At 39.3% G+C, this 22,418-nt stretch overlaps 1 protein-coding gene across 6 annotated transcripts in view; it reads left to right on the plus strand.

The window, feature by feature from the left end:
• The window catches only part of UTRN (utrophin), a 510,071-nt gene that overhangs the window by 126,560 nt on the left and 361,093 nt on the right, over positions 1 to 22,418 (plus strand). For all 6 annotated transcript variants that reach the window (XM_066248060.1, XM_066248061.1, XM_066248058.1 and 3 more), the window contains 11 exons: positions 1,989 to 2,081; positions 3,277 to 3,354; positions 3,702 to 3,794; positions 5,729 to 5,901; positions 8,405 to 8,520; positions 9,205 to 9,371; positions 13,855 to 14,058; positions 14,929 to 15,110; positions 15,834 to 15,984; positions 17,367 to 17,486; positions 19,180 to 19,281. In XM_066248060.1, the coding sequence (XP_066104157.1) occupies positions 1,989 to 2,081; positions 3,277 to 3,354; positions 3,702 to 3,794; positions 5,729 to 5,901; positions 8,405 to 8,520; positions 9,205 to 9,371; positions 13,855 to 14,058; positions 14,929 to 15,110; positions 15,834 to 15,984; positions 17,367 to 17,486; positions 19,180 to 19,281 (1,479 nt within the window). The remainder of the gene's footprint in view (positions 1 to 1,988; positions 2,082 to 3,276; positions 3,355 to 3,701; positions 3,795 to 5,728; positions 5,902 to 8,404; positions 8,521 to 9,204; positions 9,372 to 13,854; positions 14,059 to 14,928; positions 15,111 to 15,833; positions 15,985 to 17,366; positions 17,487 to 19,179; positions 19,282 to 22,418) is intronic.

Here is a 22,418-nt window from a genome sequence, read left to right on the forward strand (position 1 = left end):
GATGAATGATCATATATCCACTATTTATTGAATATCTGTCATCTTAGCTTTTAATAGATGAGCAAATAGACACAAAGAGGCCAAGTAACTTGCCCAAAGTTACATGGCAGGTAAGAAACTTTTTTTGTCTACAGTGAAGTTATCATCAGACATTCATAATTAGTTGCAATATGGACAAATGCTTACACGTATTTTATTTTATATTATGCTGTCTTATACTATTTTGTTTATAAATGGGTAGTGACTTTGAGAAGGGTTTAAATGCTTCCCAGATGGTACTCAGCTGCCTTTATCATCATCATTTTCTAAGGTCCTCTCTGTACTTAGATTGCCTTATTCGTTTCTCTCATGAACTTGACCTCTATTCTTGTCTCTTGCCTCTAAGGCCAGGGTTGTTCGACAGTCCCTGAAAGGGAGTCTGGTTATCTGGTGGCATGTTGCTGCAATATACCTTAGTTGGTGGAGAAAGGGGGAAGGTAAGAGGCAGTGGGTGACAGGGCCACTTCTGCCCTTTGCTTTTACTGAGAGCAGAAAGGAAGTCTTTACTGTGCAAGAAACTTCTTGCTCTGCCTTTGAAGTACTTCTGTCTCTGGACTGTGTCTTCTGCATCGTGCAAATCTGTTTGTTATTGTGATCAGTGGAGATAATCCCTGTGTCCCTGACCCTAGCCCTACTCATGAAAATGGCAACTGGGAAGAGAAAAGCAGCTTTGTTTCAGATACGGATGAGTCACAGTTTTTTCTTGACTGCCGCTGTGCTGAAAACTTTCCCAGGCTTCCCTTCACTTAAGATATTTGGACTACAGGAAAGTTACATGCTAGAAATCATTGGTTGACTATACATTACACTTAAAACTGTAGTGGATCAAGAGGAGAGGATTAAAGGAATAAATATGAAGTTTCAGGAAACCTCAAGATGGCTCCCTTCCTTGTCCATTTCTAGCTCAGAGTAAAATTTTGCTTAGTATGATTTTAGGTGTATGTTTCTTAAAATGACAAGGGAAGAGGGTAACATAATTATTGGTTATAAAATATCTGTATTATTGAAAGGAGCTAGGACTATTCTTCTCTGTGGAGATTTCCTGTTAGAGGGAGTAATTTTATACAACAGAATGATGCAATATTTTTGACATTGGGCTTCATAGTTTTCTGGACATTTTTACATCATATAAATTATTTGATCTTTACTATACCCAGCATTTAGAAAGAGGTTAAATAGCTAACTTGGGCTTACCAGCAAATTAATGGTCAAACTGGGATTAAAAGTGGGCTTCCCGATTTTCTGTGTGGTAGTCACCCTGCTGTATACAACCCCTCGGAAGGCATACACAGACAGGACAGGGACAGCTGGGGTCTTCTGGCTGCAGACACGAGAGTCTGTTTACAGTAGAAGCTGATGCTATTTCTCAGTCAGGGATGAGAGTGTGAGAGTTTAAGAATTCTATTCTATAGTCTCACAGAGCCCCAAGTGTCTGAATCATTCAGAAATTAATAGCTAGAAATATAGGCCTAGCATCTGAAAGCTGAAATTACTGTCGAGCGTTGAAATTAATGCTCCCATAATGGAAGTGCAGAAAGACATGACCATACCATGAAAGTCAAGTGCAGTGATGGAATAAGGCTCCGTTTCCTTTTCATTGGCCTCTGCACCCGTGTGTTTTATCCCCATTTATATTTTTACGGCATCTTTTTATTATTCCTTCTCAGGAATATATACTCTTGTCAAGGCACATTGACATTAATCGCAGCTCTGTCTGCTCCCTTTCTAAGAAATAATGCGGTTTAAATCCTTCCGCCTAAAACATTTGTAATTAGATATCCAAGTTCTCGGTATTGGTGTTTGTTCTTTTTAGACAAGGCAAACCTGAATAGTCAACTGATCAGCTGGGAAATTTTTAATTAGAAATAATAAAACCATTCATTTGTTTGCCAGGCATATGTGGAATGTTTGCTGCTGAATTCACTGATAGTTTACGGTTTCTTTTCTAGAGTGGAAAACCACCCGTCAGTGATATGTTCACAGACCTCAAAGATGGCAGGAAACTATTGGATCTTCTGGAAGGCCTCACAGGAACATCACTGGTGAGAAGCATCGTCTTAGAGAACGAGGCTAATGGATTGTCTGTCTCTGAGCATTAGTGATTCTTGGGGTTAATTAAAATGCAGAAATTGAAATATGAATGTTTAAAAAAGAAGCGTTTTAATGAATTCTATGATAGGGCAATACTGTGACTTTCAGGTTGGGGCTCCATGTTTATTAAAGATAAAATTACCTTAAATATATTGCTCTCAGACAGTCCACTATGAAGAAGAATGATTCTGTAGAGAAGGCATAATATTTTGAATAGTAGAGCGTATAGAGACACAGTTCAATGTTATTTAACAATTATTAAAGCAAGATTGTTAAAAAAACTATGGCATTTATTTTTTTATTCAACTTCTCAGTGTTTGTGTTTATTTCCCCATCTAATCCCACTCTGTTATTTTATGGGCGAGGTCCAGTAGACTCACGTAGAAAGAACTCTGCCGATGAAGAGGAAGCATGTGTAAATGCAAACTTTAACACTAGAGGTAGAATTACTATAAAAGGTATAGAGACGCAGTCCCCAAGACGAATTCCTTTCTAGCCCAAGTGTAGTGTTATACTCTCCCTTTTGCCTTCCAGATGGTGGGTAGAGAGGCGGCTGATCCCTCTCTCAGATATGATTCCCTGGCCAGAAAAAAGCCACCCAGATCACTTTCCCCAGGTGGCAGTTCCTGCCTGCCCAAGGGGCCCCTGTCATGCTATCTGGAACCTGGATAGCACCTCTGAATCTCCTTCTTCTGTCCACACTAGTGTAGTGGGGAGGTGACACGACTTTCTAAATCTTTCTGCATCCGGACTTATGTAGAGAAAAGAAACTTTGTCCCCAAACTTGTTTGCATATTAGAATCACCAGGGAATTCTAAAAGTTCCAAACACAGGCTGCACCCTAGACTCACTAAGTCACAGTCTTTGGGGGTCAGGTCAGACTGAGGCATTGGTGTTCTCGGAGACTCCCTAGGAGGGTTCAGTGTGCAGGCAGGCAAGAGAACCACTGCTTTAAGACGCTGTAGTGTGGGGGAGGGGGTTCTCCCTCTGTCAACGCTGGCCGCCACGTGACCTGAGAAGCCAGCCAGGGCTCCTGGCACATGGGGGCTCTCCATGCCAGGCCCCTCTTCTCTGTCCATCTCAGTGCCATTTTTTTGTCAGGAGGGGGAGGGGCTGTCTCATTTGATTTTGTGTTTTGTTTTCCAGCCAAAGGAACGTGGTTCCACAAGGGTACACGCTTTAAATAATGTCAACAGGGTGCTGCAGGTTTTACATCAGAACAGTGTAAGTCCGCCCTGTGACTTGTGGGGTTCTTTGGTGCCACCGGGAGTGCTGATCCGTGAAACCCGCCACCAGCTCTGTGCATTGGCATCAACTGATTTTCGGAAACGTCTTTCTTACGTGCAGCTTTGAACCTTGTCTATGCGCGAAGGACTCGTGGCACATTCTGTGACCCTTTGATTCGTCTAGTGTTTTATAAAATGTTATAAAAAAGAACATTTTTGAGATTTAGGTTCTCCCAGTTCTCGAAAATGAAACTTCTCTTACCATTCACGTGGGTTGCTCCCCAGCCCGGCGGTTGTCTGTGGGTAAATCGTCTCACACGGTGTTTCTTTTGTTTGCGGCGTCAGGTGGAGCTGGTGAACATAGGAGGCACCGACATCGTGGACGGGAACCCCAAGCTGACGCTGGGGCTGCTCTGGAGTATCATTCTGCACTGGCAGGTGGGTAGTAGGGACGGGAAATGAGCCGTTGGTGTGTGGGCGTCACAGAGTCCCTCAGACTGGGCAGCCTCAGCAGCTGAAATGATTTTCTCACGGTGCTGGAGGCTACCAATCTGAGATCAAGCTGTCAGCAAGCTTGGTTTTTCTTTCTCTGGACCCTCTCTCCTTGCCGTGTAGAAGGTCCCATTTTCCCTTTGTCCCCATGTGGTCTTCCCTCTGTGTGTGTTCATGTCCTAGTCTTTGCCAAGATACTAGTCACACAGGATGAAGGTCACCCCCCATGATCTCAGTTCACCTTATTCACCTTCAAATACAGTCGCATTATAAGGCATGGGGGGGTTAGGACTTAAACATATGGATTTTGTGGGGGACACAATTCAACTCTTAACTATTTGGAATGGAAGAGACGGACAAACTGCTCTGTTTTCCTGGCACAGAAAAAAAAGTATCTTTTTAAATATTGAACGAAAGAAATTCAGACTTACCAAAAAAGTTGCAAAAGTAGCTCAAAGACTTCCCAGATGCCTTTGACTCAGATTTTCCAAATGTTTTGTTGTCTGTGTTCTCACTTTCTTTTTCTTTTTGCCTAAATACTCCAGTGTGTATTATCTAAAAAAATTGTTCTCCTAAAAACAAGGAATTCTCTTACATAACCATAATATATTATCATAATATAAAAAGTATACTATCATTAATATTTTGAATTTATTTATCATGTCTCATTTATCTTCTTTTATCTGGAATAGTTTCTGAGTCTCTGTCTTTGTGTTTTATGATGTTGACATTTTTGAAGAGTATGAGACAGTTATTTTGTAGAATGTCCCTTCATGTGGGTTTGGCTGATATTTTCCCAAGACAGATCCAGGTAATTCATTTGGGGCTGGAATGCCACACAAGTGACATGGAGTCCTTCTTAGTGCGCCCCCCCCCAGAAGGCACAGACTGTCCACTGGGTTTCTTCCCGCAGGGTTAACGACCATCGTTAGGGTCATGTGGTATCTGCAGGTGTCTTCCTTGAAATGTGGCTGCCCTCTTTTATTAGAAAATATTTTGTGAGATATACTTTTAGACTGTGTAAATATTCAGCCACTTATCAAATCTTTGTCCATTAGTTTTAAGATCTATTCATAACTCTTGTCTGATCAGTTATGTCTATAATGCTTACTTAGCAAATAGTGATTTTCTCATTTCTTATTCCTTCTACATTTTATTAATTGGTTTTCTACTTATAAGAAAGAGCATTCCTTTGTCTCTTGCTTATCTGTCTGTATTTATCTGTATACTTATTCATTCATTGTACACTCAGTGTACACTCAGGGATTATTATTATGTAATTAAGTGATTTTTTTGCTATTATTTATTTTGATGCTTTAATTATCCTAGATTTGGCCCAATGATCCCCCTTAAATCAATTCTTATGTCCTTCTGATATATCTACATCATTCTTTGAGCACCTCCTTAAAGTACATGTATTACTTTAGAATAATAATGTGAAATGTTAGTTCTTGATTATTACTGGGAAAGACACCATTCTTTGATTTCATATTCAGTCTAAAGTTCCTCCTTGCATCCTCATCTTTTATAGGAAATTAAAACCGAGTTTTCCTTCTCTTAAAAGTTCTTTATAAATGCATGGTATTAAAATATTACCTTCTTAGTGACAATGAAAGTAATGTTTATTGTAATGAAACCTAATGTAAGCATTACTTAAGACAGAAAATACAGCAGTGTAAAAGGTGAGGTAAAAATCACCTCTAAATCCTAGTACCTTAAAATAGTCACTGTTTAAAATATGCTTATCTTTTTGGTGTTTAAAGGGAAATTTGATACCGATGACCTGATCCACATGGTTAATTAATGTGCTATTGCTCATTCGGGGGCTGGATTCCAGTGCCTGTGGTAGCTGAAAGGCGGGCGTGGTTTGTCTTACACAGGTGAAAGATGTCATGAAGGATGTCATGTCAGACCTGCAGCAGACCAACAGCGAGAAGATCCTGCTGAGCTGGGTGCGCCAGTCCACCAGGCCGTACAGCCAGGTCAACGTCCTGAACTTCACCACGAGCTGGACGGACGGGCTCGCCTTCAATGCCCTGCTCCACTGGCATAAGTGAGACGTGGCTCTGCTTAGACACGGGCTTCCCAGATTTGTGTCCCCTTTCTCCCTCCCTCCCTCAGCTTCTTCCCAAAGCCCCTCCTCTCTGCACACATCCTACCAAAACGTTAAGAAAAGAAATATCATGGAAGAAACAGGTCTTTATTCTGTAGGACTGAAATGGCACAGTGCGATAGCCCTGGTTTCTTGTACATATTTATAAGGTGAAAAATGTAAAATAGTTCACATAGTTCGATCCCACTCACTCAGCACTAACCAGTAATATATGCAAAGAATTGTGCCAGTATTTCTCCTTATACCAAAAAGAAAAATCTGTAATTTCAGTGCAATCTAAATTGAATATAAAAAATGATTTTTTCCATGAAACTTGTAAAAAGAGGCTAATTATAGGAAAGACCAAAGGCCCAAGAAGAGCCAGTACACTCGAGAAGAAGAAGAAGAACCAGGCTGAAGAACTTCTCACAGAGAAACCAAACCTAATTATGAAGCTACATTAACACTATGTAGGGCCTTACATAAATACACTAATTTAATTATAGGCAGAACCACATGAAATGAACAAGATTTGATTACTTTTGACATCTAACAATAGCAGTTTTTTAATACTTAGGCCTAACAGAATAAAGGGCTCAGAAATAGCTTCATCCTGATAGTTCACTGAGCTGATAGTGCAGATTAATAGATGGTATACCCACTGGTTCCCCATGTGTAAATACCTGAACTGGATCCTCACCTCATCGTTCCCACAAATAGATTTCAGATGCATCAAGGATTGAAATGTGAAAGGTTAATTTGTTATATGTTTTATTTCTATTTCACATTATTTATTATCTTAGATTTTGTTTTCCTGTATATTCTTTGCTGATATATAAAAATATAATTGACATCTCTACATGTTAGATCTAGGAACTTGTTAAAATTTTTACAAATTGTAAATCTGTTTCTGTAGATTCTAAAAATGTGTTTTGTAGACTGTCCATGAATTATAATAGTCCTTTCCTCTCTCCTCTCCTCTCCTCTCCTCTCCTCTCCTCTCCTCTCCTCTCCTCTCCTCTCCTCTCCTCTCCTCTCCTCTCCTCTCCTCTCCTATCCCTTCTTTTTTCTTCATTTGTGCATAGCCATTCAATACAATATTGATTTGAATTGGTGATAATGAGCAGGATATTTGTTTTTCATAAGGAAAGGAATGGTTTTAATGCTTTATTACAGTGGTTCTCAACCTGTGGGTCGCGACCCCGGCGGAGGTCGAACGACCAAAACACAGGGGTCGCTTAAAGCCATCGGAACCGCTGCTTTATTATATGATATTTGCTATAGCTTTATGTGATAGACTTTTCATCTGGTTAAAGAACCTGCACACCCAGTCTTTTTTCACTTGATCAGTTTAATGAGGTTACCTTCTGTTCCTAGTTGGTTAAGAGACGTAGTCAGAAAACAATGTTTGCCAAATATCTTGCAATGCATTACTTGATTGACTCAACAAGTATGTTTGTAGTACTTTCTCCATGTTAGGCACAGGGTTGATAGCAGAGAATAAAACAGGCAAAAAACCTTGTCCTCTTAGAGTTTATTTTCAAGTAGAAGGAGGCAGATAATAAAAAGAGTAACAACAAGCCTAATTATGAAAAAAAAAAGAAAACGTAAGCTGTATAACATATAGAAATGGTAAACACGCTGAAAAGAAGCATGTCTGGCAAGAGGAGAGGTCAGTGGGTGCAGTGGCATGAGTAGGGGGAGTAACAGGAGTTAAGTCAGAGGGGCATCTGGGGTGGGAGTGGGGGTGGCACACATCCAGAAAGTAGGTGTGTCTAAGGTGCAAGAACAGATAGAGTATAAAAAAATAAATAAGGATCAACTTTTGGGTAAATCAAAGAAATAGTAATGTCCAATTTGTGGGATTAAGAGAAAATCTAGATAGAAATGAAATACTAGCCAGTAGTAATGTGCAGGGGGTGACTGGAGGAAATGCTGTCGGGGCCTTTGTTTCAGGAATATCTTGTGAACAGATTAAAGCTGGAATATCTACTCTGCTAACCTTTGTCTTTCGATAAGAGAATCAGTCCATTAACATTATTTGTAATAATTGATGTACTTAGGTTCATTTTTCTTTTTTTAATAATTATTTTGAGCTTTTTATTTTTCTCTTTGTATCTTCTTTTTTCTTGTCTTATATTAATTAATAGGTTTCTTCTCCTCCCCCCTCTTTTTTTCTTTTACTATTTGGAAGATATTATATACCATTTCTAGTCTTGTAGTGGTTACTCCAGAAAATTTAATAGGCATATTTAACTGATGCAAGAACTCTAGAATGTTTTATCTGGCTTTCGTATTTATAAGTTACTTAAAAATGTTATAGATATGACAAATCTTTGGGATCCAAAATTAAACTTTTTAAATTCACAAACAAAAAAATCTAAAGAGTGAAATAGATTATAACAGTGTTCAGTTCATGTCAACGTTCTGCTTTCATTGCCTTTTATTTGCATGCTGTTTTCAGACCTGATCTTTTCAACTGGGATAGAGTTGTCAAAATGTCCCCCATTGAGAGACTTGAACATGCCTTCAGCAAGGCTCAGACTTATCTGGGAATCGAAAAGCTCTTAGATCCTGAAGGTATTGTTCAGTGTTTAATTTCAACTTTGATTTTACTTTACAAATTTGAATACTTGAAGGATGGGGTGTTTTTTTTTGACAAAATTATGAGAATTGAGGAGTGTTTTTCCCTTTGAAATATGGTGCAATCATTTTATTGCATAGTTATTTGTACTTTTGTAATTAATAATTTGTAGGATCCTTTTAGAGGAAATTTAATCACATCATTACAGCACCATTATTTGATGCCAGCATAAGATTTTAAGTTTTAGGAAAATAGAGTTCTTAGCTAACAATTCAGTATTTGTTTTATTTAACTTAATTGCATTTTTATACAAGCTTCTTGTATATGATATGAACACTTTAGTTATAAATGTTGCGGGATTGAATTCTAGTGCTTAGTTTCATAATGTGAATAAAATCTACTGTTATCTTAAATGGTAGCTTATCATTGAGCATTTGGGGGAAGCCTTGAGGGAAGAATTTTAAGAAATGGGATACTGAACAAAAATAAGAAACTGTCTTTGCCTTTGGCTCATCTATTATTATATGAAATAGAAACTTACTGAGAGCTAAGGTCTTGCAAAGATTATACAATTATATTGTTTATGGGTACTAAGGATCTTTATTTTATATCTACTATTGAGCAGTTCACATATTCTGGACATCTAATTTAAGCTGATCTTTATTTTCTTCCACTTTTAGATGTTGCTGTTCAGCTCCCTGACAAGAAATCCATAATTATGTATCTAACATCTTTGTTCGAGGTGCTACCTCAGCAAGTCACTATCGACGCCATCCGTGAAGTGGAGACGCTCCCGAGGAAATACAAGAAAGAATGTGAAGAAGGCGATATTAACATACAGGCCCAGGTAAATCTTTGCTGGACTTGCCGTATTTGTTATTTCTTAGATACTAGATAAAAACAGTTTTAGGGGACTTTTTTTTTTCTTGACTGAGAATATCTTGATTTGTCAGCTTTACACAAGCCTCGGAAGTTCAGTTTGTCAGTGATGCAGACAATGGGGAACCATAACTTAACTGATTTATTAAAAAGGATAATATATTATTTCACGCAATAAAGGGATCCGGGGCTGTGATCATGCTGCTTGTATGACAATGCTTAAGAACCAATGTTTAAAAAAAAAGTGCCTGTGTTTTTCCATCATTTATTTGGTCACCAGCTTTTATCACTGTCGTTTTGAGCTAAAGATATTTTTTTTCACGTCAGCCTAGTTTTGTTCTAAGAACTAATTTTCTTTTTGCCACTAACAAAAGGATTTTTGCCATTACATTTTCACGGGGCTATCAAAATGCAAGCTTTATTTTCCCTTTCATTTAGGAGTAATAATTGACAATATGTTACTTGGTGAGTTTTTCACTTAAAGGCTTATAATGATTTTGTTCATTAGGATATAAATGAGTTTTTTCCCCCCCAGGATATATAAATAAAGCCATGAATTTTTCCTCCTGAATTATTCTGTCTTGAGTTAACCCATATTTTATTTTAGTCTGTTTTGGTCTGACCGTTCCTCTTAATTCATAAAATAAGAGAATCTTTTCACAGTTAGGTGAGACCTTAACAAGTCATTTGGTCCAACATTTCAGCAACCAAAGGATATACATGAATTTCAAACGGATAAGAAATACATTTTTAGAGAGGCAGAAAGCACGGCTTGGAAGCTTACATTTCCTTCCTGTTCCTACTTGTTTTGGATTGGTTACTTACCCTCTCAACCACCATTTTATCTGTAAAATCTAGATAAACCCACCCACTTCATAAAGATATTGGACTCCAAATGTCTAAAACAGTATTAATAAACATTCCATAAGCAGCAGCTGTCATTATTATAAGTTCTTTCTTGATTGTTTTGGTGTTATCGTTCATTCTCAGTTAAGTTCCTTTTTAAAAAAAATGTTAGTTAATTCTCCTATAAAGATAATGGCTTTGAATTGGCATGACTTCCCCCCCCCCAAGGTTCAGAGAACCTACTTAATTTCATATATTTTTCGGATAGTAGGTACCAATCCTTTTAACGTCTTGATTTAAAAAATAGCATGACTTATAGAAAAAAAGAACAACTTATTAAGGAAAAAAGGTCAGAGATGGGGCCAGATTGTGAACCTAGGGCTTTTTTTTAGTCCAGTAGTTTTGAAAATCAAATGATACTGAGGAAAAGCTGTATTTTTTTTTGTAATTGACTGAAAAAGTGCTGAGAAGCATTTGTCTCTAGTGGTGTAGTTATTGTCCTGCATTAATGATGTACCCTTTTAAGTGGCTCAGATAATCTTCTGAGGTTGCTCTTTGGTTTGAGTCACTCCTTTATTGGATTGGGTTTCTTTTGTTAAGAGAGCTGGGGTATTTTACTTCTTATAGTTAAGGCCATCGTCTCTTAAAAAGGAAGGAGATTTCATTTGCCTTTCATGGGATGTAGATAAAACGATCACTTCTGTTTGGGGCTCCGGGTGGCATGGTAAGAATTGCAGAAGCCATTTGCTATTTGATTAAGAGCAAGTGCAGTAACATTAACCTCTTCGTTTGCATGCTTTCATTAGTGCCTTGAAGATTGAATTAAGCTAATTGAAGAAATAAAATGTGGTCCAGTTTTAATCATCTACTCTTTGACAAAGCTTGGCGTCTGTAACATGGCAATGAATGCTAATAGCCAGCCTTTCTCTCTCTCTCTCTCTCTCTCTCTCTCTCTCTCTCTTTCTCTCTGTCTTTCTACAAACTCTGTGCTGTAGAGCATAGTGGCCAACAAATATTTCTTGCATTTCTCTTTAAATTAATGGCTCAGATGGAAGTCTCCTATTGTGTTTGAATTATTGTCTTCTGAACGTTTACATTTAGATAATGCCTTCATCCATCTGCCACCTCGGTAGACCCTGGTGCTTATCTCAGCGACCTTTGGTTGGCCACTTATGAAGTTTCCTAGTTCTCAGATATCATCATTAGAGCTTAGAGATTTGGTACTAACAGTTCTCCAGGGTTATTTTGGCTGTATAGGTTCAGCATTTGAGGCCCAGAACTGAACACATATTCCCTTCCCTGTCTTTGGCACTGCCTGTCTCCTAATTATACAGTGTTTCATTAGTGTGTGCATTGTTTTATTTTTTTTATAAAACTCCTGCATATATTATAGTTTCCTGGGTCTGTTTGATTCTTCCTCCAGAATGTCTCTGGAGTGTGTTTTCTTCCTGTTCCAGCCTTCATGCTGATGAAAGACCTTACCTGCCCTTATAGTTATAACACCCAGCCTCCCTCCCTAACTCATCTCCGGCCTCTACACTGGGGTCGTGGTGGACTTTTCTGTCCCCTTCCCCAGGATTCCTGGACATGTGGGTTTCTCTGTATGAAATGCTTCTCCACCCACTGTTTGCATGGTGAGCTTCCAGTCTTGCCTCAGTTTCAATGGGACTTTTTCAGAGAAGTCTCCCCTGATTAACTTATCAAAATCCAAACCTACACAACCCTGCACATGCTTACACACTCACATTCACTCATTTAATTTCTTGCTGTCACAGTAGTTTTGTAAGCTATGCTAAGAATTTTAAATTGTATCTTATAACACTGGGAAGGCAGTGGAGGATGTTAAGCAGGGAAGTCTTGTGATGTGACTCCATTTCCCAGAGATCAGTCTGGGTGGCTAAGGCAGAAGTGGGTTGTAGGGGTGGGAGTGTGGGTGGCAACAGAAAGTAAGGTACCAGTTGCAGGTTAGCAGGCTGCTGTAGTCCTGAGGATCGACAATGGCCGTGGTGGAGTTAGAAAGGTCTCAATGGCTTGGACATGTATTTTGAAGGTAGGAATTGCTTACATATTAAATGTGAGAGGCAAAAGAAAGAGAGAAACCAAGGCTGGTTCATAGCTGGAGAAGTTACATGCTTGAAGGAGCCTTTTATTGACATGAGAAAGTCTAAGGAAGAATAAGTTTTGGGGAAAAAAATAAAATCAAAGACATGTTTGATATGCCTTTGAGACATTGAAGTGAAGATATTTAGGTAGTCGGACAGAACAGCTTGGAGTCTGGGACCAGAAACATCAAGGTAGATGTCTGTGGGATATAGCTGGTTCTTTAAATCCAATGGGAATGAACGTAAGCACTCAGACCAAGTATACAGAGAGAAGAAAAAAAGGACCCAGCACTTACTTTTGAGGAGATTCATTACTTACAGGTTGGCTGTTGAACCAGGAGGAAAACCAATATGGTGTTATTGAAGCAGGGCAAGGAGGGCTTCATGGGGGAGGGCAGCTGCATGAATGCTGCTGAGAGCCTACGACGGAGGGTGACCAAGATGGCTCTGGCTTTGCTCGGAGCAGTTCTGGCTCACATGGGTTGTCCCAGCACTGTTTGTGCAGAAGTGCTCTAGTTTGTTGGTTAATTACTTGGTCACCCTGAAGATGATGCTAGGAAAGTGGATTTGTCCATGTGAAGGTTATTGGTGACATTGGCAAAGCCTTTTCAGTTCAGGGGTGAGGACAGATATTGATCTGAAAGGGGATGTTGAACTGTACATGAGCATTTCTAATATGTTCTCTGTACACTTTTGTGTGTTTGAAATACATAAAAATTTTGGATGAGAAGTGGTTAAGTGGAGATGGGTGCTGTGGAGAAGTGGTTAAGTGGCGATGGGATGGGAGTTTTGCTCTGAAAGGGAACACACGAACAAAAGAGAGATAGTTCAGTTGGTTGTAAGAGTCTAAAGCATATGAGAAAGTATTCCATTGCTTGAGATAAATTTATTCCCATTGGCTTTACAAAATAAATAATACTGCTAATAAAATAAGGCCAGCAATTAAACTAGAAGGTAACTGTCTCCAAAAAATACCATCACCAGCCTGAATGCGTGTCTGCCTTTCAGTGTCAACAATAAAATGCTAAATGCATTGCAGTAAAAGTGGTTTAACTGAGGTCAAAGCAAAGTTCTAATCTTTAGCTCTTTTTTATCTTATGTTTATCCTTTAAGGCCCAACATGATCTTCTGTGCAACTCTCCTATTTTAGCCCTTGCTGAACTCAAATAGCACTTCTTGTTGGAACCGTGGAATTTATAACTTTGCTGATAGCCCTTTTATTTTTTGTTTGGAAGTGAATCATGGGGGTAATTTTCCTCTCCCAAACTGTGTCAGAGTCCCCCTGAGCGCAGGCCCTGCGTGTGCATGCTGCTGCTTACTCTGCCATCCGGGCACACTTGATAAACGCTTTTGGACTGGCTCCCAGCATGGCTCACCCAGCTCCTGAGAACTGGCTGTCTGTCTGTGAGTCAGTCCCTGAGGGTTGTCCGCACAGCGTGTCCCTGTCGAACACCTTCTGGTCTTCACGATGCTTGTGGGTTTTCTCTCGGTTTGTTTTTCTAGAGCTCAGCGTCGGAGGAGGGGCACGGGAGTCCCCGGGCTGAGACCCCCAGCACTGTCACCGAGGTCGACATGGATCTGGACGGCTATCAGACAGCCCTGGAGGACGTGCTGACGTGGCTGCTGTCCGCTGAGGACACGTTCCAGGAGCAGGATGACATCTCTGATGATGTGGAAGAAGTCAAAGACCAGTTTGCCACCCACGAAGTAAATAATCTGTGCTGATGAGTGGGATCTATCTGCCCGGTGCTTGTGCTTTATTGGGGGCTTTCTCCTGAGATGTAAGGTTACTGAGTTCCGCCCCATGGAAAGGTCCTGGCATGTTTCCGGACTTGTGATATTTAAATCGGGTTTGGTTATGAAGTTGGTGTGGGTGGGTGTTGAACTGTGTATTGGAATTAGATTTCGGATTTTAATCTTATTGTAACTTGTATATTCTGTGGAGCCACTGACAAAAATCAATGCATAGTACTGCTAGTTTCTGAAGTGTATTGTTACAGTTAAAACACAAAATGGCTAATCAATACACTGAATCTGAAGATTTGAAATGTGCCCCAGGAAGTGATGCCTTTTATTTATTGTACAATTAAGCAAATATCCTATCTGGTGTTTGTGTATGATTTTATATAATGAAAATTTCCTACTATTTTGAGGGTATATTATATTGCACTGCACTGACTTGATTATATGGAGATTTCTTTTTGATTAAGTAGTTGCTTTCTTTCTGTGCCAGTATGCTAATTGACTTGCATGATAATAGAAATGGTTATATTCTTTAAGTAGTTCCTCTTGGGTGAGCGGGGTGTCTTATTTATTATAGTTTCTCATAATTCCATGTTCACGGTCTGTCAGCATCATAAGCAGCATTGACTTAAAAATAGTTGCTATGATCAGATGTAATAGTGTTCTCTCTGATCTAATCCCCTCTTTACTCAGACCAGCTGCTGCTTTCCTGTATTCAAAGTCTACTTTATTTACACTCTCCATGGCTACCTCTGTCTGCTAACAGTTTGTTTGTTTATTTGTTGATTTATTTGTGACGAGAAGCTCACAAATCATAACGATATGCCTTTCCAGGCTTTCATGATGGAGCTGACCGCACACCAGAGCAGTGTGGGGAGCGTCCTGCAGGCGGGGAACCAGCTGATAATACAAGGAACTCTGTCCGATGAGGAGGAGTTTGAAATTCAGGAACAAATGACCCTGCTGAACGCCAGATGGGAGGCACTTAGGGTAGAGAGTATGGACAGACAGTCCCGGTGAGCAGAAGCCAAGAAACTTAACATTTTCTTCCAGAAGTGCATTTTCCGCTTTAGCTCGGGTGAAAGTCTGTCCGTCTGTCCGTGAAAGAATGATAATTACAGAACTTGCCTTGTCAAATTTGACTTGGGTGTTTGTTTGTTTTTGTAATGTTGCTGGAGTTTTGTATGATCTTTGTTTCTCCTTTGATGTGTCAACCAAATTAAAAGGTAAAACTTGGAGTATAGAAATTAGGAAGAAGGAAAAGACATTTCATATTTCAGTTACTGATTTGCTGTATTAAAACTGGCTAACTATTAAAACAACAAGAAGACAAGATTATGTAGTATTTATCTACAATTTGGTTTTGTAACTTTTTTTTAAAGCAGTTTTCCCTCGCTGTGGTTCGTTTTATTTCCTGCCTTGTATATTCAGGAGCAAACTGCATTCCATTGCAATTTCCACCTATTTAATACCCAGGAATTCCTGATTGAAGAAACAATGAATCTGATACGAGTGGTGGGCCCTGCTATTTCTATTCTTTGATTGAATTAAAAAAAACTCCACTTAGGAAGAACGGTGAAAGTGTTTTTTGCTTGTTTCTGTATTTAAAGGCTAAATGCTACTTTAAATAGTCAGACAGGAATGCATTTCCTTGCCCCCTTCCTTTGCTGCCCGGAGTGTGTACTTGCCTTTGCACAGGGGAGAGCGAGGTGGAATAATACTGTGCCCTCCCCGGACAGGCTACACGATGTGCTGATGGAGTTGCAGAAGCAGCAGCTGCAGCAGCTCTCTGCCTGGTTAACACTCACGGAGGAACGCATTCAGAAGATGGAAACTTGCCCCCTGGACGATGACTTAGAATCCCTCCAAAAGCTGCTGGAAGATCACAAAGTAAACCTGTCTCATATTTCTTTTATACCTTATCCAAGATAAAAAAGCAGCACTCTAAGCATTCTCGGGGGCTTCTATCATTAGTGCAGAAGTGGGACACTTTTCAGTGTTCTGTTATTCAGTAGCTTAGGGGTGGAGTTCATGGGGATGTGACCTTTCTGGGACCAATGCACACTTATGGGTATGTATAGTTTTCTTAGGAAAGCACATAGCTTTCATACGATTCTCAGGAATCATTGTGGATCTGCAGGTGGTTAAGGACTCTAGTGTGTGGGCATCAATGCCATGTGTGGGCAAAGAAGCAACCCCTCAGCATTGTCTGTATCCAATCCTTTAAGGAAAGCCATTGCTTCTTCTGTGATCTAGGAACGTATCAGGGACGAGGTGAACAATCAAAATTTGGTGGACAATTTACTTTGGTCACAAATTCAGGAGGTAACTTTTTATAGTCCAGGAAAGGTAGAGCAAATAAAATAGCCTCTCTGCAAGCTATTTGAATAATCTGATTTTTCAATGAAATATCTAGATAACTGATAAATAAAGCTTAGGGGTACTTTAAATACATCTCAAGAGGCATAGACAGCACTGTTGGTAGTGTTTAAATAAATTGCCTCTGGCCTGACCTGTGGTGGCGCAGTGGATAAAGCGTCGACCTGGAAATGCTGAGGTCGCCGGTTCAAAACCCTGGGCTTGCCTGGTCAGGGCACATATGGGAGTTGATGCTTCCTGCTCCTCCCCCTTTCTCTCTCTATCTCTCTCCTCTCTCTCCCTCTCCCTCTCTCTCTCCCTCCTTTCTAAAATGAATAAATAAATAAATAAAAAATTGCCTCTGTATGTCAGTCTTAGTACCTGCCATCCTCCTCCTGTGGAAAAGGTGAGAACAGAAGTCACCGATGTATCCTTAATTGCTTTCCTGGGTAGCTAATCAGAATAGCTTCCGGCGATCAAATAGTATCTGCTTAATCTCTCACTTGATGCCAAACTCACTAGAGAAAATGATCTTTGTACAGTTAAATGCAGGAGTTTATTTATTTATTTGTTTGTTTGTTTACTAGTTCTACATTTTTATCTTGATTCCTAGGGTAGATATTGAACTTATTTTTGCTACACTATTTTTTTTTGCCAGAACTTGGAATAAAAGTAATGACATTGCATTTGCAATCTGTTGTGACATTGCCCCTTCAAGCTGCTTTGGTTCATAATGAAACGTGAAGGTGTATAACGGCTTGTTTCATTAGTAGATCACTTAGGGTAATGATTGGAAATTTAAACACGATGCCTCATTAAATGTCCTTAATTACCACTGACAATCGAGTGGATTTTTAAATAGGTAAATGTGAAAAAGTAGAAATAATGGTAGATCTTAATTTTTTTTTCTCTAGAGTTTGCAGAGGGATCTTGAGGCCGAACAGGTGAAAGTAAATTCATTAACTCACATGGTGGTGATTGTTGATGAAAACAGTGGTGAGAGCGCCACAGCTGTTTTGGAAGATCAGTTACAGGTAAGGACCTGGAAAAGGATAATCCCAAGGGACCAGTGGTGTGAGACCTGAGTACATGTTGTCCTTATTCTTTAAAACCCATCTCACTGTTTATTTGGAAGAGCCTACTTTAAGTTGTACCTCTCAGCTAGGGTTCCATCATGTATGGGTTACAAGAGTGCCTGACATCATTCCTTTACATCAGCCCTTGGGGTGAGTGGGCGGGGCTGCGTGAGGTCCTGCCTTCCTTGTGTGTAATAGTAACAAGTTTGGAAAGCACGGGAACAGCTCTCAACAAGTGATCCACAGGCCTCTTGCTCAGAATCAATAGAGGAATTTGTTAAAATGTAGATTCCTGGGCTCCAAGCAGACCTGAATTCCTGGGAGTGGGGCTCAGTGGATCTACAATTAAAAAAAAAAATGGCCATGCAGATTATAGTTTGAGAATTTCAGCCATGTAGGATTTAATATTCTTGTTTCTTTGGTGGGTCGATCTGTGAATTTCAGCAACAGTTTTGAGAACCCTAACAAAGTGCTTCTTTTTGCAGAAAGGTAATAGTATAAAGTCTTTATAAAGAGATTTATTGGAATAATAGTGGGATCATTTGCTAGGATGTTGCCAGTTTATGATTTTTGGAAACTTTCAGACTATACTTTCATCACATGAAATCCTTCTTCTTTTTTTACTGTAATATAAAGTTGGCCAGTGGTTGTGAGATTTTGGTGCAGACGTACTTAGTTATTACAGTAACCTGAGAGGCAGGGATTCATGTCTAGCCTATTTCCAGTGAAGAAACTGAAATTCAGAGAGGTGAAGTGATAAAGCCAAACAAGGAGATTTCATGCTGAAACCTATCCTCCGGCTCTAAATTCTCTGCCCTCTGCACCATACAAAGCCTTCTCGGGGATTACATATCAACATAGGATCATATGAATTAAATAACTCTTGTTCATATGTAAGTAAATGTAGAAATAAAGTTGAACATTTGTTAATCATTATTTATAAAATGGTAATAAAATATTTTGTTAGGAAAGTCATCATGAAGAATGACTTTTTTTTAAAGTAATCAAACTTATTTATTTAGTATTGCTAATACTTATAGATATTCTGTGGCTCAATTTTGTTGAATTTTCTATGGATTATGCAATGTAAACAAAAAATAAATTAGGTATGTTTTATAGAAATTCTCTCATTCAACATGGTTTTTGTGAGGATAAAAGTTTTGTCGTAGTTTTTGTGCTACAGATGAAAATTTTCTTGGTATGTAGAAGGTGGTTAAGAAAGTATTGATGCACTGAATTTTTTTTTTAAAAAGATAATTATAGCCTGAAACAAATCTGAGCACAAAGAGTGGATGCTTGCTCTGTTTTGAAGATACATGTAAAAATGTTAAATATTCAAATAAAAACCACAATGAAATGGAAAGAGCAGAAATTTGGAGTTGGAAGTTAAAGGCTAGAGTTCTGACTGTGCTACTTTTCAGCTATGTAATGTGAAATAATCAGTTACCTTCTATGGAAATTAGTTTTTCTCACCTGTAAATGTATAGGATTCATCTGTATTATTTTAAACCAACTTAAAAATATATATATATATTTATTTATAAATTGCTATTCCATAATAAAGAACAACAAATGTCAAGAATTTCTTTAAGGATCGTGATAACTACCTCTTGAGGCCCTGTTGACAAAGGAGGGTTTCTTCCTGTCCTAGAAACTCGGGGAACGTTGGACAGCAGTGTGCCGATGGACGGAGGAGCGCTGGAGCAGGTTACAAGAAATCAATCTGCTGTGGCAGGAATTATTGGAAGAGCAGGTATGAAACGGTTGTCCGTACTGGTCAAAGTAGATGGTGAAAGGTCTCCAATTATGGCATTGGAATAAAGTCCCAATTACTTTTCTTCTAAAGGAACATTTACAAGGAGTTATTTTTTATTTTTAAAGTCTGATTTGAATCAATTTTACGTGAAGATTATTCATAGAGATTATATTATGTAGCTCCACTGTCACAACAATTAGATCTCTGTTTATTATTTAGAATGCTCATGTTTAGATATGCTATTTTAAGGGTTAGTTTGACATTAAAACTTCATTGCATTTGGGTTGGGTAATGTGTTTGAGCTTAGATCAGCATGATGAGTGTGATGCTTAGCATATAGCTGGTGCTCAATAAATAATGACTAAATGAATCCACTCAATATTTTGTGACCTTTAAATCACGAGAATTTTTACTGATTTTTAAACAGAATAACTACTGAAATTAACTAGAAAACATTGTATAGCAGCACCGTTGACTTAACACCTGGTTAATGGCATATTTTCCCCACTAGGATTACCATAGTAAATGAACTTTTGACACAAAGCTGCCACCTTCAGTTTTTAGTCAGAGTCGTGCCCTTTGCCCACCTCCATCCTTCCAGAAAAGCAACAATCATAATAGAATGCATGGACGAGCCTGGACAGTGTCATGCTGAGAGAAATAAGCCAGTCAGAGAAAGACAGATACCATCTGATCTCACTTATATGTGGAATCCAATGAATGAAATAAACCGACAAGCAAAATAGAAACAGAGGCATGGACACATGGAATAGTCTGACAGCTGTCAGAGGGGAGGGGTGAACTTGGGGACTGGGTGAAAGCAGGGGAAGGGATTAAACACACACACACACACACACACACACACACACACACACACACACACCAGGGTGGCGATAGCCAGAGGGAAAGGAAAATGTGAGAGGTGGAGGTGGGCAGAGTCGGGGCGGGGGGGGGGGATAGGGACAGAAAGAGGCCTTGCTTGGGGCAGTGGTTGCACAGTGAGTGTGAAGATGATGTTTTGTTGAGTTGTACACTTGAAACCTGTATCCCAGTAAATTCAATTAAAAAAAAAACCCAGAATACCAATAGGCAAAACTTTTCTCTGCAAACACCAAACAGTTGTGGTTTAGAAAATGAGCGGCTATTCCATTCCCATATCTCAGTATCCAGTTTGAGTCTTTTAAATGCACTCCATTTCCATCCACAAAAAAATACTATACTCTTTTCAGGGGATACAAACAAATGTATGATGTTTTGTGGTTTACTAAATATGGTGCAGACAGAACATCTTAAAAAGTGGGTACAAAATTTGTCCAAATGCTAACTGTTAATCTCTAATCCCTACTCCCAATCATTGGTCACATTTTCCTAGTAAGAATCACATAATGGCTTGACTACGTGGTGGTGCAGTGGATAGAATGACAGACTGGGTTGCGGAGGACCCAGGTTTGAAACCCCGAGGTTGCTGGCTTGAGGCCAGGCTCATCTGGTTTGAGCATGGACCCCATGGTTGCTGGCTTGAGTCCAAAGGTCGCTGGCTTGAGCCCAAAGTTACTGGCTTGAGCAAGGGGTCACTTGCTCTGATATAGTCCCCCGGTCAAGGCACATGTGAGAAAGCAATCAACGAACGACTAAGGAGCTGCAACAAAGAATTGATGCTTCTCATCTCTCTCCCTTCCTGTCTGTCTGTCCCTACCTGTCCCTCTCTCTGGCTCTCTCTCTGTCTCTGTTCTAAAAAAAAAAAGGAATCACATGATGGACCTGATTCTGAGAATTACAGTTTAATTTACAAATACTTCCATTTACCTAGATTCTTATATTCATGCCAAAGTGTGACATAGAATAGTAAAATTTTTACTTTAATAACAACACTAGGAGACATTGACAGCCAGAGAAAACCATTGTGTCACTCTACTGCTAAGTAAAATAATTTAAAGTGTGGAAAGAATTTTAATTTGGTAAATAAAAATATTTAAAAATAGGGAGTAGCTGGTGTTTTGGCCAATAATCTGTGTTCAGGGTTTTTGTTCTTGGTTTTTGAAAGACTGAATGTATTTCATTTATTTTCGAACTTTTGTGTTTTTGTTTAAGGATTGACATCTGCCATGAATACTTTTAAATGTATCTCTTTATATTTTTCTTCTTTTTTTGAGAAAGACAGACAGATAGAAAGGGAGAGAGATGAGAAGCATCAACTCGTAGTTGTGGCACTTTACTTGTTCATTGATTGCTTTCTCATAAGTGCCTTCACCTGGAGTCTATAGCTGAGCCAGTTACCCCTTGCTCAAACCAGCGACCTTGGGGTCATGTCTTTGATCCCACGCTCAAGCCAGCAACCCCACACTCAAGCTGGTGAGCCAGCGCTCATGCTGGCGACCTTGAGGTTTCAAACCTGAGTCCTCAGCATCCTAGGTGGATGCTCTATCCACTTTGCCACTGCCTGGTCAAGCTAGATGTATCTCTTTATTTTTAAGTTCTCTTCAGCCATCAAGAACTGTGAAGTTATCTATAAGGCCCCCCATCTGCTCCCCCATCTCTAAACTGAAAGTAATCTCTTGTGTGTTGTCTGTACTTTGAACCTTGTACCATAGTTATTCCTATGCATATCTTATTAGCCTCAATACACTGAGGACAATGTCCATATTTGTATTTTATGTTCTTGATCTTCATTTTTTTTTTAATGTGTGTTTGAAATATAGAGGAAGGCAATAGTTGTTAAATTCACTGATAAAAAACAATTACAGAAAGAATAAAACCAAGACCTCCCCCTTCCCCCTGCTACCCAGTGCTGTAGAAAAGCTTGGAGTTTCTATGGTTGATACATTTGGGAAGAATTATCCCAGTGTATCCATGTTGTTTTCCACCCCTGCTTAAAGTTTATCTCTCCGCTTCTGCCTAAAAAAACATGCATTGTTGGCCAACGGAGTTTAAATATCTTTATATTGGTTTTGGACTATCTTCCGACTTCCTCCTTGAACCAGAATTGCTGTCAAACCTGGATCATTAGTGTGGTTTTCCTGCACGGTGCTGTGGAAAAACCATTAGTTTTGGAGCATGGGTCTTTCATCTGACTCTTCTGTGAACTTGTCCAAGGATCTTGGATGTATAACTTGGCTTCTTTGTCTTTGCTGCTT

Source organism: Saccopteryx bilineata, chromosome 12 (assembly GCF_036850765.1).
Source record: "Saccopteryx bilineata isolate mSacBil1 chromosome 12, mSacBil1_pri_phased_curated, whole genome shotgun sequence".
NCBI lineage: Eukaryota > Metazoa > Chordata > Mammalia > Chiroptera > Emballonuridae > Saccopteryx > Saccopteryx bilineata.